The sequence below is a fragment of the Mus pahari genome, chromosome 21 (assembly GCF_900095145.1).
Source record: "Mus pahari chromosome 21, PAHARI_EIJ_v1.1, whole genome shotgun sequence".
NCBI classification, from domain to species: Eukaryota; Metazoa; Chordata; class Mammalia; order Rodentia; family Muridae; genus Mus; species Mus pahari.
This window is the reverse complement of record NC_034610.1, coordinates 50,813,546-50,833,946: the sequence shown is the minus strand read 5'-3', so window position 1 is coordinate 50,833,946 and position 20,401 is coordinate 50,813,546. Positions and strand designations below refer to the sequence as shown.

Here is a 20,401-nt window from a genome sequence, read left to right as displayed (position 1 = left end):
TTTTTTTTTTTTTTTTTTGGATTGAATGTTCTCTTTATTTACATTTCAAGTGTTTTCCCCTCTCCAGGTCTCTGCTGCACAATTTGTTTCCATATTTCCTCCTGTGAGTATTTTGATCACCCTGCTTTTTAAAAAAAAGTGCTGAAGCATCCACATTTTGGTATTCCTTTTTCTTAGGTTTCATGTGGTCTTTGAATTGTATCTTAGGTATTCCAAACTTTGGGGTTGATAGCCACTTATCAGTGAGTACATACCATGTTTGTTTCTTTGTGACTGAGTCACATCACTCAGGATGGTATTCTCAAGTTCCATCAATTTTCCTTTGAATTTCATGAAGTTAGTGTTTTTAATAGCTGAGTAATATTCAATTGTGTAAAAGTACCACATTTTCTATAACCATTTCTCTGTTGAGGGACGTCTGGGTTGTTTCCAGCTTCTGGCTGCTGTGAACAGAGTGGGGTGTGTGTCCTTATTACATGTTGGAGAATCTTCTGGTTAGAATAACAGCAAGATACTTTATATTGTTTGTGACTGTTGTGAAGGTGTTGTTACTCGAATTTCTTTCTCAGCCTGTTTCTCCTTTGAGTAGAGGAAGGCCACTGATTTGTTTGAGTTAATTTTAATATCCAGCCACTTTGCTGAAGTTGTTTATCAGCTTTAGGAGTTCTCTGGTGGAATTTTTAGGGTCACTTAAATATATAATCATATCATTGGCAAATACTGATATTTTGACTTCTTCCTTTCCAATTTGTTTCCCTTGACCTCTTTTGGTTGTCTAGTTGCTCTAGCTAGACCTTCAAGTACTATATTGAATAGATAGGGAGAGAGTGGGCAGCCTAGTCTTGTCCCTGATTTTAGTGGGATTGCTTCAATTTTCTCTCCATTTAGTTTGATGTTGACTACTGGTTTGCTGTATATTGCTTTTACTATGATTAGGTATAGTCAGTTTTGGAGAAGATAACATAATGTACTCAGAAGATGGAATATTCTTTTATTTAAGGATGAAATATTCTATAGATATCTGTTAAATCCATTTGGTCCAAAACTTCTGTGAGTTTCACTGTGTCTCTATTTAGTTTGTGTTTCCATGATCTGCCCATTGATGAGAGTGGGGTGTTGAAGTCTCCCACTATTGCTGTGTAGGGTGCAATGTGTGCTTTGAGCTTTAATAAATTTTCGTTTGTTAATGTGGTTGCCCTTGCACTGGGATCATAGATGTTCAGAATTGAGAGTTCTTCTTGGTAGATTGTTTTTTCCTTTGACAAATATTCAATATCCTTCCTTAACTTTTTTGATGACTTTTGGTTGAAAGTCACTTTTATTCAGTGTTAGAATGGCTAGTACATCTTGTTTCTTGGGACCATTTGCTTGAAAAATTGTTTTCCAGACCTTTACNCTGAGGTAGTGTTTGTCTTTGACACTGAGGTATATTTCCTGTATGTAGCAAAATGCTGGGTCCATTTTCTGTATCCAGCCTGTCAGTCTATGTCTTTTAATTGGGGACTTGAGTCCATTGATGTGATGTTAAGAGATATTAAGGAATAGTGATTGTTGCTTCCTGTTATTTTTGTTGTTAGTGATGGACTTACGTTTGTGTGGCTATCTTCTTTTGGGTTTGTTGATAGAAGATTACTTTCTTGCTTTGTCTAGGGTATAGTTTGCTTCGTGTTGGAGTTTTCCATCTATTATCTTTTGTAGGACTGCATTTGTTTAAAACTATTGTTTACATTTGGTTTTGTCATGGAATATCTTGGTTTCTCCATCTATGGTAATTGAGGGATTTGCTGGGTATAGTAGCCTAGACTGGCACTTATGTTCTCTTAGGGTCTGTATGAGATCTGTCCAGGACCTTCTAACTTTCATAGTGTCTGGTGAGAAGTCTGGTGCAATTATGATAGGTCTGTCGTTATATGTTAGTTGAGCTTTTCCCCTTACTGCTTTTAATATTCTTTCTTTGTTTTGTGTATTTAGTGTTTTGAGTATTATGTGACAGGAGGAATTTCATTTCTGGTCCTATCTCTTTGGAGTTCTGTAGGCTTCTTGTATGTTCATGGGCATCTCTTTCTTTAGGTTAGGGAAGTTTTCTTCTACACTTTTGATGAAGATATTTACTGGCCCTTAAATTTGGGAATCTTCACTCTCTTCTTAGGTATAAAAGAATCTATCCTTAGGTTGGCCTTCTTATTAGGTCTTGGATTTCCTGGATGTTTTGTGTTAGGAGCTTTTTGCATTTTGCATTTTCTTTGACTGTTGTGTCAATGCTTTCTATGATACCTTCTGTACCTGAGATTCTCTCTTCTATCTCTTGTATTCTGTTGGTGATGCTTGCATCTATGACTCCTGATCTCTTTTCTAGGTTTTCTAACTCCAGGGTTGTCTCCAATTGTGATTTCTTTATTGTTTCTATTTCCATCTTTAGACCCTAGATGGTTTTGTTCAGCTCCTTCACCTGTTTGGTTTTCTTTTCCTGTAATTATTTAAGGGATTTTTGTGTTTCCTTCTTAAGGGCTTTTGCCTGTTTACCTGTGTTCTCTTGTATTTCTTTAAGGAAGTTATTTGTGTTCTTCTTAAAGTCCTCTATCATCATCATGAGATGTGATTTTAAATCAGATTCTAGCTTTTCTAGTGTGCTAGGATAACTAGGACTTCCTGTGGTGGAGAACTGGGTTCTGATGATGCCAAGTAGCCTTGTTTTCTGTTACTTGTGTTCTTGTACTTGCCTCTTACCATCTGGTTATCTCTGGTATTAGCTGGTCTTGCTGTCTCTGACTGTGTCTTATCCCTCCTGCAAGCCTCTGTGTCAGTACTCCTGAGAGACCAGTTTTTTCAGGGAAGAATTTATGTTTGGAGAGCTGTGATACAGGGTCACCTCTGGGGTACAGACAGAAACCAGAAGGATCCTGACCCTAGCTATTCCTTGGTTTCTGTGTCCTGATGACTCTGGGAGGGTCCTTTTTGGGCCAGGAATTTGAGGAGAGGTGGTAGTCTTACCTATGCTCCCAGGTGTGGCGCTACTCCTGAGAGACCTGTTCTCTCATGACGGTATTTGTGTAGGTAGTATTGTGTCACAGGATTAGCTATGGACACAGAAGGAAACCAGAAGGCTCTTGTTCCAAGCTACTCCTTGGTTCTTGTGTCCTGAGTGTTCCAGGAGGGACCCCCTGAGCAGCAGTGATGGTTTTACCTGCAGGCACATGCTTGTCCACACTCCTGGTAGGCTAGCTCTCTCTCAGAGCTATTTGGCTATGGAGCTCTGTGGCACAGGATCAGTTACACGTGCAGATGGAAACTGGAAGCACACACCAGCTTCTTATATAGTCCTGGGTTACTATGATGATTGCCAAAATATAAAATATACACCTGCTTCTTCGATTCAACAATGTTAGTGTGTACTCAAGGCACTCTTCTGATTAAATTGGTTACCATGCAAACACAATCTGTCATTCTTTAGTAGCAAGTATTTCACAAAATGGACCAGCCGTGAAGAGTAGGTGTGCAGAACTAGCGGATTTATCTATAAACTGTGTTTAAAACAATATTAAAGAATGAAATACCAAACAAGGAAATCCAGTGCATCACTTCAATGGTGTATTTTCACCAACCTGAAGAGAACAACTCCTTACAAGTCTAATTTTTTTTAAGTGACATATTTGATGGTCTCAGCTAAATCATTTGACAATTTAGACAATGATGTTAGTACTTATTTTTTCTCTAGGGAAAAGGTTTTTATGTTGACTTTTTTTATAAAAAATATTTTTTTCAAATATAAAAAGAAGTTCTGAAATCTTAAGCAATTACTTGAGAAAGCTTGGATATTCTCCTTCCTTCCTTCCTTCCTTCCTTCTTTCCTTCCTTCCTTCCTTCCTTCCTTCCTTCCTTCCTTCCTTCCTTCCTTCCTTCCTTCTTTCCTTCCTCATTAAGATTCAAACTATAGCCCAGGCTACCCCTGAATTTAGAGGGTAATCCTCATGTACCTGGTTCCTAAACACTAGACTAAGCTCCTGGAGCTACCAAGCTTAGCTGGAGGAGGTTTGATCTGAGAAAACAAGCTATTTAAATCATAAGTAGAAAAGCAAGTCTAGGAAGTGCTTCTGTATCACAATGAGGTGGTCGTTTTCTTACAAAGAATAGAAACCCATCGTCCAAATTTCTTGGGAGGCATCTCACAATTGGTCTCTAATAACTGGTACTTAAAGCAAATGAGTGTCTCTTGGAATAGAGATGATCAACAGCTAAGTCACCTATCAAAAACTGCACAGGTACAAATAGTTACCTGAATGGCTAAACCAATTAAAACACCAATCAAGGAAATCAGGTAAAGTTGAGAACACGACTGAAACCACCTGTTTTTCTAGGTTTAGATTCAAAAAGAAACAAAAAAGAAAACACATGGCTTTCCTGTCAGAATAAAAGGGAACAATTTTTCTGTACAGGAACAATGGAAGCCACTAGTGCCTAATGAAATGCACTGAGTTTTCATTAGACACACAACTTGAAAATGAGATACATAGCTTTCACCAGGTGAAACTAGGGCCATGCAACTAGAATAATCAACACTGGAAAAAGCAAGTAAGGGGATGCTTTTTTTTTTTTTTTTTGTAATTAATGAGTAACAACCATAAAGAAAAAGCTCCCCTTTGAAATATTTGAATGAAACAATTATGCTATTGGGTGTTGCGGAATATGCTTGTACATAAATGTACTCTCATAAGCTCTACAATAAACCATGAAGAGGTAGTTAGGTCTTCTAAAATGTTTAAGTATCATATAAAACACAAGCTTCGAGGTCCTACAAAAAGGTTGTGTATTTGCAGGTCCTAAACCTGACAGTCTGCGTGACTGAAGAATGTCTTCAAACTGGTGCATGGGACTTCTCCCTTAAACCAAGCAAAGTCTGTCATAAGAACCCTGAACTGGCAATTAACATTATTCATTATAACCTTCCATCATTGTCAGATTGAGCATTCCAAGGAAAACCATCCAAAGGTTCTTATGAACAGCCTGACTTGTTTGTTTGCTTGTTTTAAATATTCCATTTAGTTAAGGAGAAGAAAAATCAAATGCCACCATCAAAAACCACATATTTCACAAAATTCTATCTCCTGTTTATTTCCCAAATGGTATTTTCAAGAAATCAGTAAGTCAATCTAGTCAGAATATTGCAGTCTAATGGGAAAAAAAATCCAACTATTTCTTCCTGCAGAGAGACACAGAAATATGTACATCAGAGTAAGAAGTAAGTAACTCTTTGCGAAGTAGACAGCAAATTGTGGTCTAAACTACTGTTTTCTATGCATGGAAATATTTTCTATAGTTAGAAGGTTCTGTGCCAAGGCACTCAAACCCCTCCTCAAGAAGGAGGAGTTGGGAAACAAGAAGGAGGGACCCTACTCCTGCAGGACCAGTATTTATATCTACATTTTCCACATACAAAGAGACCCAATACACAAAAGCACAAACCAGAAAAGTCTCAATGGATTACCTGGTATTCATTGGGCCAAAAGGTGCTCACAGCTAGCTCGGCCCGAAGCCAGTCACGACCAGTGAATCCAGTTACATTCCAAATTGGATTAGCAAGAGGTCCTTTATTCACCCTAACTAGGATGTTCAAAGTGCCAGGGTTCAACCCCTTCTGGCTGTATAAGAGGTAACTGAAATCAATGCAGTGGGTGTCGTTCTCCTTCATGGTAGGCAGTTGAAGGCGGGCTTTTTCTCTAGGATCATGACGTGAGGAGTCCACAACCATATAGGAACCTGAAATGACATTACAAATAACAGAGCTAAGAACATTAATAAGCCAGGGGGGAATCATACGACTATAAAACATCACAACTATAAAATTTCATAGAGTATTATAGGATATTACTCTATGAAAATATTAAATTTTAAAATGTCTCCTGGGGCAGGGCCATAGAAAAATATCAGTCAAGACACCATGTAGATCCGTTTCTTGCTAACATTGCATAAACTAGACAAAAGAATTGATTCATCTGTACAACTCGTTATTAACCCTGATTTACAATATAGAAATATGAGACATAACTACTAAGTTAGGGTCAGATGGTAGACAAGCAGGAGTTGGATTCAAGTTCAACACTTTCTCTAAAATTTCCCCAGTCCTACAAAATAGTAAACTTTTGAAAAATGAAACAAGTAAATGTATTGGTTTGATATGCACAGAAAGTACTTTCTTCTTGTGCTTTCTCTGTTAACACAAATGTTAAAGTAGAGAAATGAAAGACTGCAGGAAGTGGAATAACTTCCAACTTCAAATACTAATATTTTTGTTTATTTAAGGCATATGCATTTTGCCATTCACTAAGTCCTGAGAACATCAGGCCATGGAGTAAGAATACTTTGTAAACTGGTTATGAGAGCTACGATTAAACTTTTCTTTCATTGTGTATTTTTAAATATTTTAATGTTATATGTGTGGAGAGAGAGAGAGAGAGAGAGAGAGAGAGAGAGAGAGAGAGAGAGAACACAAGTAGATACATGCATGCCAGGACACATGATAGAAGTCAGCAAATACTTGAGAGAATTAGAGAATTAGTAGTGTTATTCCAGTATGTGAGACCTAAGAATCAAACTCTCACACTTGGTATCGATCCTTTAACTATTGAGCTATTTTGCAAGCCCTAATGCCCAATTATTCTAAAGCTGACTCTAGTACATAGTTGGTGCACTGTTGACTCAAAACTGTCATCTTGGTAAGATTACTTCTGACCCTGCCCCAGTTAGCACTGACCACGATGCTCCTCTAAAGCTTGGACAAAACCAAGCATGAAGTCACTTTGACTGAGTAACCATTAACTCATTATGGATCTTGTGAGGTAAATAACATAGACAGAATCCTACTTTCAGAAGACTTTTTTTGGTTTTGCTAAGGACAAAGTTCATACAGTGACTATTTATAACAGTGAGATGTTGACACTGGTCTACTATACTATTGCAAGCAGTTCTCCAGAAAGACATCCTCTTATTCTCATGCAAAGAAGATTTAAATAGATATGTAAACCACCAAAAAAAATGTAATGATGATATCATTTTGTCAAACAGCATGACGTTAAGAGTCCTATTAGAGAGCTAACTTTTATACAAGGTTTCTTACAACGCACTTGGCCCTCTCTTCTTGAAATGCAGAGCTACTCTTCTATACCCTAATCGGAAACATAATAAATTGTACCATGATATCCAAAAAGCTCAGCGACTACTGGTCTAGGTATCTCAATTAATCGACAACCTGGAGCTCAAACAGACAGACAGAACACAAAAATACTTCAGAGAGGAAGGGTTCAGCTACATAAGAAATCAAATTTCCAATTTGGACAGTTGCCATTAGAAGAGACCTTTCTGATCCCAAACTTTTATGACAATTTTTTCTAGTACTTCAGTACAGTCAAGTACAGAACACACATAGGATATTAATAGTAATTCCTGTTATTGTTTACTGTGTCTCCCAGTCTTCATCTTCTCTCAAGTGCTGGGATTACATTTTAGCTTGATTCTCACAGACAGTACATTAATAGAATAAAAAAAAATAGATCATCAGTATATTTTTGGAAAACAACTTCCAAAATGAAAACAAAACGAAACAAAACAAAACAAACAAACAAAACAAAACAAAACAAATCAAAGCAGGATTTCCTGGATCCTAACCTAATTTGCAGAAAAAAAGAATGATTTTATTCATGGCTATTCTCACATTCTTAACATCAATAACTAAGTTATCAAAATGTTTCTCCAGTGTGCCAGTTTGAATTAGACTAGTTTCTGGTCTTGAACATGACCAGGCCTGAGACCCTAAAAAAGCTATATACATCATTACTGGCCTGTTTCTGTGTCCTGTTTACCCAATGATGAATAATTTTATAAGTAAATGACATATTTATTTCCATAAATTTAGTTTCTAACCAGCAATTTTAAAATATAGAGCTCAAAAGTCTTATTAGCTTGCTAATAGTAATTTTCTACTATCATAAAATAAAGTTTGGAGTAAAATATGCTTTGTGTCACATTTTAAAAATGCATTATATGTACCATTAAGACCATTTAGCAATTTTCAGTCATTTGCATTTTAAGCTACAACCATTTTCTTATTAAAGAAATGGAATGAACAAACGCTAGTCATCGTTAGTACTTACCAATTTGATCATTAGAAAGACAAAAATCATGAAATAAAAGCTTATTCTAACTATTTCAGCATTTTACTGTCACTCAACACAGGTTAAATAATAAGAAAAATTAGTGCTGATAATTCACTTCTATGGAATGGTTGGGATAAATATTCTTATTTACACAGAGCCCTACATGGCTCCTTTGGCTGAGTTATGTGCATTAATAATGCACTTACTGCGCAGTTCAACAAAGGAGAAACAAGCAGAACAACTGCAAGTCTGGTCTACAGAACTGATACAGTGGCAATTTACACAGCTGGTGCCTGTGGAGCTGCAGCTGGGACACCGACTTCCCTCCATCAACTTAAATGCAGCCAGCACTGCAGTTTTTACAAACTTCACAAGATTACTTCTACAATATCCAAGAACAACTGGCCCTCTATATTTAATGTCTGGAAATTTTACACATGTAATCCCCTCACTCTCAATGTTAAAAAACCAAACCTTCTTTACTGTTATTCTTGTTCCCTCAAATTTCAAGTAAGTGTTCAGTAGTAGTGTTTGATGGTGGCTTTAGCTACCTGAAAGTTTAATGATGTCAAGTCACACATGTATACTTCTCTAAATATAACTTCTCGATTACTTGAGGAAAGGGTTCCTCAATTCATCATCAGTCAAGGAAAAGGGCCTAAATTTAAGTCTTTGCATGATTTTTAAGTAATGCAACTTTCTAGAGAGCAGTCTGGCAATAAGCAAAACCTTGAAAGACATATATGGCCCCTAATGTGTCATAATGGTCATCAAAATGGATAAATATGCACTATAAAAAGCCACCTCTTGTAGCCAGGCATGACCTCCAGTGGAGGGAGGAAGACATCAACCCATCCATAAACCTTCAACTTCAAATTTGCCCTGCCTACAAAGTGTGCAAGGATAAACACAGAGCAAAGAGTGAGGGAATGGCCAACCCAATGACTGGCCCAACTTGAGATCCATCCCATGGAAGGAAGCCAACTGCTGACACTATTAATGATACTCTGCTATGCAGACAGAAGCCTAGCATAACTGGCTCCTGAGAGATTTCATCTAGCAATAAATGGAAGCAGATGCAGAGACCCACAAGGAAACATCATGTGGAGCTCTGGAACTCTTGTGGAAGAGAGTGGAATAGAACTGAGCAAGCCGCTGGGCATGGTGGTGCACGCCTTTAATCCCAGAACTTGGGAGGCAGGGGCAGGCGGATTTCTGAGTCTATAGAGTAAGTTCCAGGACAGCTAAGGCTACACAGAGAAACCCTGTCTCAAATAACAAAAACAAAAACAAAACAAACAAACAAACAAACAAAAACAAGAACCGAGCAAGCCAGGAGAGTCAATAACACCACACAAGAAGACCTACAGAGTCAAGTAACCTGGGCCCACAGGGGCTCACAAAGACAGAATCACAAATCAGGGAGCATGCAAGGGCTAGATCTAGGCCCCTACATGTTTGTAACAGAAGTGCAGCTTGGTATTCGTGTGGGTATCCTAAGAATTGGAATGGGGGGCTGTCTCTGATTCTGTTCCCTGCCATTGGATCCTATTTCCATTGGATCCTATTCTACAGGTGGACTCCCTGGGAGGAGATGCATCTAGTCCTGCTGGTACTAAATGTCCCAGGGCCCTGGTGGTACCTTGGGGGAGGGCAGGATGCTTCCCCTTCTTCTCAGAAGAAGGAGAGGAAGCAATGGGGAGAAGGAATTGTAAGGGAGGGACTAGGAGGAGAGGGGGAAGAGGACTGTGATGTAAAGGGAGAGATATAAAGTGAAAAATATAAAATTAATTAATAAAATAAGTTATGTGTAAATGAACAAAGATATAACTGAAAAGATAACGCATCTCATCACATTGATTAAAATGGAAAAAATAAAAGAATTCTATATATTCAATAATATACCATTAGTAATTATAAATAATGAGTATGATTAACAATGATATAGTCATTAAGAATATCATTTAAAACATTCATAGTAGGTATTCATGATATAGAAGGTAATTTCAGACTTTGGCAGGCAAACATAGTATTTCACTAAGCTAGTTATTCAAAGTACTTAAGATGCCTTACAAGTTAAGAGTTAAACTCAGAAGCCACGCCTTTCCATGTTCTTGACTGAAAGGGCTGGTATCCGTTCACCTCTCACTCCCTTTACTGACCATCTTCTCCAATCTGACAGGCCTGTCAACATTTTTTTTTCACAAAAACATACAAGAGTATTTCCCAAACAGGCTTATAGTTTGTACATTTTTGCTTCTAGTGTTTCGTTATATGGAATTTGTATATACATTTTCATTAAGCGCCATGCCAATTCTTTATAAGGGCTATCCTCCATCAAGACAATAACAAGAACAACCCCCTAGAGAGCAGAGGATGTAAAGATGCTTACTTCCAAACCTGAGCACTGAGTTCAACCCCAGATCTCCTACAGTGGCGAGAGGAGACTGGCGGCCACACGCTGTGCTCTGACTGACATGGGCATTTGCACAGGTACTGCCACACACATGTACACACAGATACACAAATATATTTAATTTTTAAAATCGATAGCACCCTCTCACATGACTGACGCATCCTAAGGGTGATGAAACCAGGTGGTACCTTTAACAGAAAAGCATTAGGCAGAGACATGTTACACACAAGAAGGTAAAATTTTTAAAAAGTTCCAAAGAGGACCTTAAAATAACCTGGTGCCCATGGGAGTGGGGACAGGGAGTGAAGAGGTGACTGTTTGACTCAGCTCTTCACATTGAAGGTTTGGCGGGATGGCTGAGACATCCCCTGAACTGCTTAGGCTGCAATGGGTACATAGATGCAAAAGAAGCAAAGAGTTCGAGAGGCAGGGCATGCAGAATGTCAAAGTGAAATGGTCACCAGCAACAAGGGACAGCACAGCTGGTAACCCAGACACAGTTTGGGCTGGAAGCACACTGGTGAGTGTATGGATTTTACCCACATAGCACAAGCAGCTGTGTTGTGTCCAAGAGAAAAAGAATAGAAGCCATTTCAAGCATGGAAAGGGACACCATACTAGCTAGTAAACAGAAACATACCACAGGAGCAGTAACAAACCTGCATTTGGAATTCTAAAGTTCCAAACTACTGATATGCAACAACCCAACAAGTGTGTATATAGAAGAGCATGCTATACATTTAAATGTTTTAAATATTTATAAACAATTATTAAATGATTGACTGGATAACAAGGTGGGCATAACAGTCAACCAACAAATACTCCAAGCTGTAGAAACAATAAAAATTAACCTGTAATTGGAATTGACTTAGGTGGTTCGGAGAAAGAATAATTTGATGGAATAATGCAAGGTTTGAAGGTATGAACCTGACAGGTTTTTTTAGTCACACTTACCCAAATAGCAGCCTATCTATATAAAAGTCCTGCTTTAAGTAATAGATCCTAAATTTTTTAGTTTCAGAATACCTATACAAATTAAATATACTGAGGTTACGAGGACAATGATGTGGCTCACTGGGAAAAGGTTAGAGGCAAGAGTTCAATTCCCAGAACCTGTGTAAAGGTGGACAGAGCAAACAAACACATCTATGTTTTCCTCCAGCTTGCAGAAACACAGGTGCACAATTTAAATCACCAATCATGAAGAAACAGTTTATCAATTCTAAGTTCTGTCAACACCATATGACAGCAGTTCTCCACCTGTGGGTCATGACACCTTTGACAACACTCTGTCTCCAAAAATAGTTATGTTACAATTCATAACAGTAGCAAAATTATAGTTATGAGCAGTAAAAAATAATAATTTTTATGGTTGGGGCATCACCACAACTCAAGGAACTGTAATAAAGGGTCACAGAATTTGGAAGGTTGAGAATCCATGTGATGCAAGAAATTAAGAGAATGGATGTATTTGTTCTTCTTTGTTTGATTACAATCATGGCCCTGGACTTGACAGGCAGATATTCTTCTACTGATTTAAGTATCCAAACAACAAATCAACCACAAAAGTAAATAAAATAAAATAAATAAAATAAAATAAGATAAGATAAAATAAAAGCTGTAAAATAATTACTAATTTGTTTAACAATCACAGTCCCACAGGTTTCTCTTTTGAAAAATAGTACCAAAGAGATTGGCATTGTTTTTATTTTTTCAAATAATAGTATCCAACTTAATATAAAGCTACTCAGATTCCTATTTTTACATCTTCATTCAATCTGAATATATACTCATGACAAAATGAGAGGTAGGAACAACATGTTAGTGCTCCTGGGAAATTAATCTGCTACCATGAGTCTGAGGAAAAGGTCTTTGAGTCTTCTAGAGTGATCCCTGAGCTACATGCATCGAACCAATGTCTCTAAATACATGTGCAGTTCTTTCTTCCTCCTGCTCCAACATGAACACCATTGGTGCTCTATTGAGTCTACTTGCATTCATTCGTTCCATGCGGTACAGAAAGATCACTAAGAACTAGAACTTTTAAACAGAGTGGTGGGTATCTGGAGTTTAAAAATCAAACAAACTAAATGTTTCTGTAGTTCTGCACTTGTATGAACAAAAGGTGTTTTAACTATCTCCAGAGGGACAGAAAAGAGCAAAAGATGAATCTAACACACACACACACACACACACACACACACACACACGACACATCCCTCATACTGTAACTCTTTATATCCAATGAGAAAAGAAAGACTTTTGAAAATAGACTTATGTGACTTTTATGAGATTTATAAAAGGTTAGGCTAGAGGAGGCATTTGCCTAAGCCTGAAGGTCTGTAAAGGGGAGTCACTAGTAGAAATTCCAGTTTAGATTGAGCCTACAAATCGGGGTGGTAGACAGCATGCATTCCAATCTAGTCAAAGTGTGGAGGTAAGACAGGTATCCCAGCCCAAGAGGCCCAGAGTGCTCTCTCTCTTGTGCCATTCAGATCCTCAGTGTGCTAGGTGAGGCTTCCATGTATCGGCTTTCTTCAATCTATCACTTCAAGTGGTGAGCACATGCAGACACAAACAGGCCTGCAAAACTTTAAATCAAATATCCATGCGTATGCAAGAGAACAGATAACCTCCACGAAGGGGTTTTTCCATTCTAGGAGCAAACCATCAGAGACTCACACTGTGCCTATGTAGAGGAGTATAGAGAAAAATAAATTCATGTCTAATAAGACACTTACTTTTGTGTATTCTTAGGATCACGTGAACAGCTACAGAGGCACCAAAGCAATGAAAAGTCACCTCTTAGTATTCAGTTAGAAGACAGAGCCAATATATTGTTTATATTTTGAAACTTTTCATTTCTTCTTTATTAAGCCTCTTTCCCCATCACCTTCTTTTATCTAAGTGGAGATGTAATACTTCCAGGGAGTAAAACTCAGATCATTAATGGCATTGATTTTCCCCGTTCCCCTGATTTTGACATGAAATTCACCGGCAATTGCTTCAAGCTCATTCCTTAACCCTGATTCTCATGCTCAGACCTCTACCAGATTCTGATACCAATCAGAACGGTATGGTAATGGGGTTCTGACGTCCATGCTAGCAGTCCTACACTATCTTTTGACTGGCACCAGACTTTTAAAAGTTACAATTAACTTTTCCTTCTCCTCATGTTACAGTAAAAGCAGCATCCAAACTCTTTCATCGCTGGGATTAGAGTAGTCCACAACTGTTCTCTCCAGCCTCTTTGTCCATTTACAGTCTCCAGTTACAAAGGCTTCCTTCTGTTCAGAAGAAAAAACCCCACCATGTTGCTTGCCTCACCCTTTCCAAACTGGATATTTTTTTTTCTTGAAATTCATTCCTTTGGCTAGTTTATTTCCTCATTACAAACTTTGGGTACAGTCCGCCTGCATCTAGCAAGATGCTCGTCCTTTCTACATGTCCATCTAACATACAAGGCATCATCCTTCAAGGCCAATGTCTCTTACTGAACTTAACTGGTTTGCTTGCTTAATTGAAAACACCTAAGAAAGGTTGGGGTCCAGAATGAAGTTTAGAGAATTCAGCCTGCAGCTAAACTGTTACATATAACAAAATTAGGCATGTGCTCACTACTGAGACCTCTCTGAGAAGTCATCAGAAATATGATTAGAGAGATTAAATTATAGAACAGTAGTAACTCCAGTTTTTAATTTTAACCTGTACCAGATAAATTCTATGAAAACTAGACTCCCATGAAGCAGAAATCCCTCTAATCAAGTTTAAGAAATATTTCTTGGTTTGACCTATCCCTCCCTCCCTCCCTCTATCCCTCCCTCCCACCCTCCTCCATATATAACAGACACTACTTTTGTCCAGACCTCAGCCCCTAGCAGTCGGGGCGGGGCGGGGGGGGGGGGAAGACTACTAAAACCTTGAGGAACTTAACCAAATACAAGCAAAAATATGGGAAACAATAACAATTGTTTTTAGAATCAGCAAAAAGAAAAACTTGAAAAATTTAAAATGATCTTTGCCTCAATCTGAAGAATTGCTCCAAATAACTCTAATATTGGAACAACTCTGATTAGCCACAGAGCCTCCATTTTGTGTAGCAAGAACGTGGCCTACTGGTGATTTTTTTTTTAAGCTTGCACATTCTATCATGCCCTAAGATAATATTTCTCTTCTAATAAAGCCTTCTCACGCCATCATTTCTAAAGGCAGAATGAGACATATAAGAAAAGGCAACTTGTACTCCAAACTCCAAAACAAAAGAACAGAAATCACATCTTGGAAGAATTTGAGATCTGACACCTTCAGGCTCCCAGTATTTAGGCTCTCTCCCTGGCCTTGAGGAATCATAACTGATTCAGTGACACTCTTCAGGATAAAATTTCTCTCAATGCCCAGAGAAAAGCTTTGCATTTATACTTGAACACACACACACACACACACACACACACACACACACACACACAAAACCTTGATTTCAGAGAACGACTAGGAAAATTTTCATATACTAGTAGAGAAGCAGAAAGAATTGGGTGAAGGGTGACAGGAAGGGATGGAAGGCAAAAGGGAGGGAGGGAGGGAGGGAGGGAGGGAGGGAGGGAGAGAGGGAGGGGAGGGAGAGAGGGAGGGGGAGGGAGAGAAGTGGGGTGGGAGGGAGAGAAGTGGGGTGGGAGGGAGGGAAGGAGGACTGACACAAACCAAAAACATTTCCTAAACTTGATTAGAGGGATCTTTTTCCTTCTCAGGAGTCAAGTTTCCAAAAATGTTATCTGATACAGGTTAAAATTAAAGACTAGATTCACTAGTCTATAATTTAATCTAGATTTGCTGTTCTATAACTTAATCTCGCTAGTATACATTATGGTGAGCGGCAGGGTTGGGAGAGATGCACTTGGACCTTTCTTTGGTCATAAAATTTCTGTGTTCCTCTGCATGGCACAGAAAGAAAAACCAAAGCAACATGATTGCTAAAATGGTTAAGGTCATGCACCGTCTGACTTAGCCGTGTAAACCACATTCTCCACTTTGCTTTCTTACCAGGGCCTAAGATTTCTGCACTCGGTGCACAATTATCCAGCTTTTCACCCCACAGGCATAGTTTGCCCTGTCCCTGCCTTAATCCCCTTGTCTCCCTGAGGCTGGCAGGGCAGGGTGGGAGCTGGGGGGTGGGGGTGAGGGTATGGGGGTGGGGGGTGGAGGCTTACTGATGCAGCCTGCCTGGAGGGCTGAGTGATATAGGGAAATGTTTTCTTTGCACAGATTCCCTCCCTTCTGTATAATACAAGAGGAAGAATCCAGCTAGACCTGTATGAGAAAACATTTTCGAAGGTTAAAAGAGGTGACATTGTTAACACGGGAATGCTTGTAAGCTTCAGGACCCTATAACTTACCACAGCCTTTCTCAGTCCTTGCCCTTGCTCCTCTGGCTTCTCATCTATCCTACCACCTCCTTCCCAACTCTTTCTTTGCTTGCACCTTCCCTCCACACCCCTGTCCTGTGACACCATCCTTTTAACACTCCCTCTCAGCTCTTTCTTCTCTTCTAAACTGCTCCGTTTCCCTCCGATTTTCCAATCTGAAATCTGAAAAGAATCTCTATTATTTTTAATTAGGATACACACTGTTTCAGAAATATACAGACACACACACACACAGACACACACACACACACACACACACACACACACACACACACACACACACACCAATGTTAAAGGATTCACTAAAATTTAAGATCCGCTCGCCCGTCTCTGTGGCCCTGCCTCTTGCCTTTGCCTCTCCATCTGGCATCTTTCCTGTAAAGTGGTACTGAAATGTTTCAAGAAGGAGCTGCTAACATGAAAAGCAACTTGAGAGGGAATAATTACAGTGCATTACCTAAAATGCAGGAGAGTCTTTGTCCTGCAGAGAGCTTGGTAATCCCTGCTTGTCTTTTCACAGAAGGAACAAGGAAAGGAGGGCTCTGCATCATGCAGTCTATGGCAAGTGAATGTCTGAAACAACTCCAGTCTATCACTGGGTTGTAGCTCATCATTGTTCAAGAAGAAAGCCAGAGCCGAAGGCCAGGAAAAGAGAGCCTGCGGCTTCTTCACTTTCCGTCTAGAAATGCTCTATAAAGTCAACGTCTTCTACTAAGTAGACACTTTATATCCAAAGGCACGAAAACTCTGTTCAAATGTACTAAGAGAGAAACTAAGCCTTGATTTGTATTCAAAACGAACAACGGCTATGAGTTATTCAGTTATAACTGTTGTAATGATGACAAGGACTCTGCAGAAGTCAGAGGCCGCTAAGGATCAGTCAGAACACCAGTTGAGCAGTTTCCCAGATGAGCTTTCAGATTCAAGAAGGATGAGGTTGCAGGAGCAGAGTTAACTGAGTGAAGAAGTTTCTTCCTTTTCCATTCCATGAAAAGACATTGTTAATTGCAAAGGAGCATAATTCAAAAAAAAAAAAAAAAAAAAAAAAAAGAGTCAGATAGGGCAGTTTTTTTCACCAGTCTCCTAAGGGGCCAAATTCCTGTTTCTGAAGATGTTAAAAATAAAAGAACTTGGATTCGAAAGCCAGCTTTAGGAGTATAGCACTTGCTGAGCAAGTTTGAGGACAAGAATTCACATCTCCAGAAGCCAGGTAAAAGCTGGATGTGGCATGTCAGTCCAGCCTTGGAACCCAGGGATGGTAGATTCCTAGAATAAAGTGGATGCTTGGCTAGCCCTTCCATGCCAGAGAGTCTGGGTTCAATGAGAGACTCTGCCTCAAGGAATAAGGTTTCTGATGTCACCTCTCTCTACATGTGTACAGGGGCAGACCCTTGCACATACACACATGCAAACACGCATATACACATGCACTGAACACCCCACTACTACCCAAAGATAGACTGGCAGAGAGGGAGGCAGACAGACAGACAGACTGACAGACAGGGAAGCAGGCAGGCAGGCAGGCAGGCAGGCAGACAGACAGACAGACAGACTGACAGACAGGGAAGCAGGCAGACAGACAGACAGACAGACAGATGATAGATCTGATAGATCATATCTGGTCCAGTGATTCTCTCACCCTGCCTCTCTGTCATGTCTCATTATGCAGAAGAGAATAAACGGGCTGTATCATACTAAGAATTAAGGAAGTGGAAATATTAAAATAAAAATATTTTGCAAGCTTTGTCTAACCAAGATTTTGTTCACTTGCTAAGATTAACAGCCCTGTCTAAGGAGGTCTAAGACCGGTGAAATAAATAAATAAATAAATAAATAAATAAATAAATAAATAAATAAATAGGTGAATGAGAAAAGATGAAAGACTGAGGATGGAGAACTAAAGAATCCAAATTGGAGAAGATAAAACAAAGACACATTTACATCTTAATGCGTGACAAAGGCAAAAAGGCCATGCTGTGTCAAGCTCTGACAACAGCAGCTCCATGTGAACAGGAGAAAGAGAACTAAGGTCCTGATAAATACAGCCGCCAAAGAGACCAGTGTTACCTCAAAAGCTTGCCACCTGTGAGATATAAATACACAATCCGCCCGGTGGTGGTGGTGCATGCCTTTAATCCCAGCACTTGGGAGGCAGAGGCAGGTGGATTTCTGAGTTCGAGGCCAGCCTGGTTTACAAAGTGAGTTCCAGAACAGCCAGGGCTACACAGAGAAACCCTGTCTCGGGGAAAAAAAAAAAAAAACCACAATCCCCCTCAGGAGAGCTGAGGAGAGGGCCCAGTCTGCAAAGGGCTTGCCTGGCAAGGATGGCGCTCAGAGTTCAGATTCAGAACACTCATATAAAAGCCAAGTATGGACCTGTATGTTTCTAACCCCCATGCCATGGGTAGAGGATGGGGGTGATACATACAGATCCTTGGTGCAAAGCCAAATTTATAGTCTTCAGTTTCAATAAAATACCCTCTCTCAAAAAATTAAAATAGTGACTGAGGAAGACACCCAACATTAACTTCTAGCCTCCACATGTAGGCACACACATACACACATCCATACAAGCACATACACCTAGCATACCACAAGAGGAAGGGATGGGACCTGAGATGTCCACACTCCAGTAAGACTCTATTAACTTAAGGCAAGACCAGAAGAGTTAGTGACTCCTACTGTCTCAGAGAAGTACAATAATGAAACAGATTACAGTCCTTGGGACAGGTTATACTGCTACTGCTGTGGATCTATTATTTGTAGATCAGAAGGGGGTGGTGGGACCCACATAAGCAAACCTGTTCAACGGTGAAAAACTGGACAGGCTAAGCAATATTCCTGCCATTGCCACTGTTAGGAGACAGTTTATTCCACTTCCTCTACCAAAGAATGGCTAAAGGATAAGCATTCCTTTTTAACAGAATCCAAAAGGTGGCATGCTGGTGACCCTCACCTTCCCCCGACCAGAGCTTTCTCTGCCCATTTGCTGCGCTGACCACTGTGAAATGACTTCCTATGCACTGACTTAGGGCTCAGTGGGGGAGAGCAAACAGTGAGAAACTGTGGCCTATCAGTTCCCACACTAACTTTTTGAAGTTTCCTTCTGGGGTGTACTGAAATAGAAAATAGCTGCAGCCAAAACAAGCAGTTGTTGGCTCTGTGGTCAGTAATCAAGGCCATGTGGTCACTTAGCTGTCCTCAAGACAGTAGCCTTTCTTCTGTGGAAGGAAGAGGTAAGCAATGGTTTCCAAAATTTTATTTTCGAATCTTTCAATCTACTTAGGTACATACTTCCAGGTTCCATTATTATTCGTGAACTGAATAAAAACATCTCAAACAAAAAGAATAGGATCAAATTTCTGTCCAGAGAAACTACAAAGAGAAATGTGTCTTTAATATTTTCTTAGAAGTAGTTCTAGCACATGGTACCTCCCCCAAAACTGTGTAACTAAAAAAAAGAAAAAAAAAAAGAAATCTAAAAATAAAAATGATTAAGAACTTTCAGACAGCCAGTGGCTGAGCTCTACAGGCGCCACAGACAGACAGGGCTCATTCACATAGCAGTGGCACAGATGTACCAGAGAAGAGACACAGGATTCGGTGAACTGAAGAGAATTACTGAACGACTAACACACATGTAAGACCAATGAAGTCAGTCCTGGTGTTTCTTTGCCACATATCACCAGAAAGAACTCACAAATTATAGTGACCACAACTTAAGAGCCCTCGCATCTGCATTTGCCACACCCTATGGAAATCCTGTATGTCCTTTCTGCCCCTTAAGGAGTGCCAGTCTTGTGTTCTCCATGAATTCACATATCCAATTATATACATTTTTCAGTAACAAGAATTTATAAATTCTCTAACTTTTACTATACAAGGTATAATTTTCCAAATGTACTGGCGACATGGTTAAAGGTTAATGTCTCCCATTATGTCCTTTTGCACAGTGACCTACACGGAGAAGAGACTTCGTTAGCAGAAACGAACGTGGCTGGCTCATGTTAATTAAAGGAACAACTTAAAATACTAAAAAACTGAATTAAAAATTCATAGACAAGCCACCAGAACTTTGCGGGGGCATGGTGCTGACTATGTTCAGTGTGTGACACAAACGAACAAACAACCGATGAGGTGGCTCAGACAGTAAAGACACCTGCTGCCAGGCATGGTGACCTGACTTAAATCCTGGTGGCCAAAGTGAAGGAAGAAGAAAGCCACTTCAGCAAGGTGTCTTCTGATCGCCATGCACACAATGTGGTACTACAGTGCACAGGGATACACATGGGCACGCACGCACACACACACACACACACACACACACACACACACACGGGGGGGGGGGGAGAGAGAGAGAGAGAGAGAGAGAGAGAGAGAGAGGGGAGAGAGAGAGAGAGAGAGAGAGAGAGAGAGAG

The 20,401-nt window shown here is 39.6% G+C and overlaps 1 protein-coding gene across 17 annotated transcripts in view; it reads right to left on the bottom strand.

Annotated features, from left to right (window-relative positions):
• Ptprk (protein tyrosine phosphatase receptor type K) overlaps nt 1-20,401 on the bottom strand; it is a 514,155-nt gene that overhangs the window by 314,563 nt on the left and 179,191 nt on the right. For all 17 annotated transcript variants that reach the window (XM_021221748.2, XM_021221750.1, XM_021221751.2 and 14 more), the window contains exon 3: nt 5,483-5,754. In XM_021221748.2, coding sequence (XP_021077407.1) covers nt 5,483-5,754 — 272 coding nt within the window. The remainder of the gene's footprint in view (nt 1-5,482; nt 5,755-20,401) is intronic.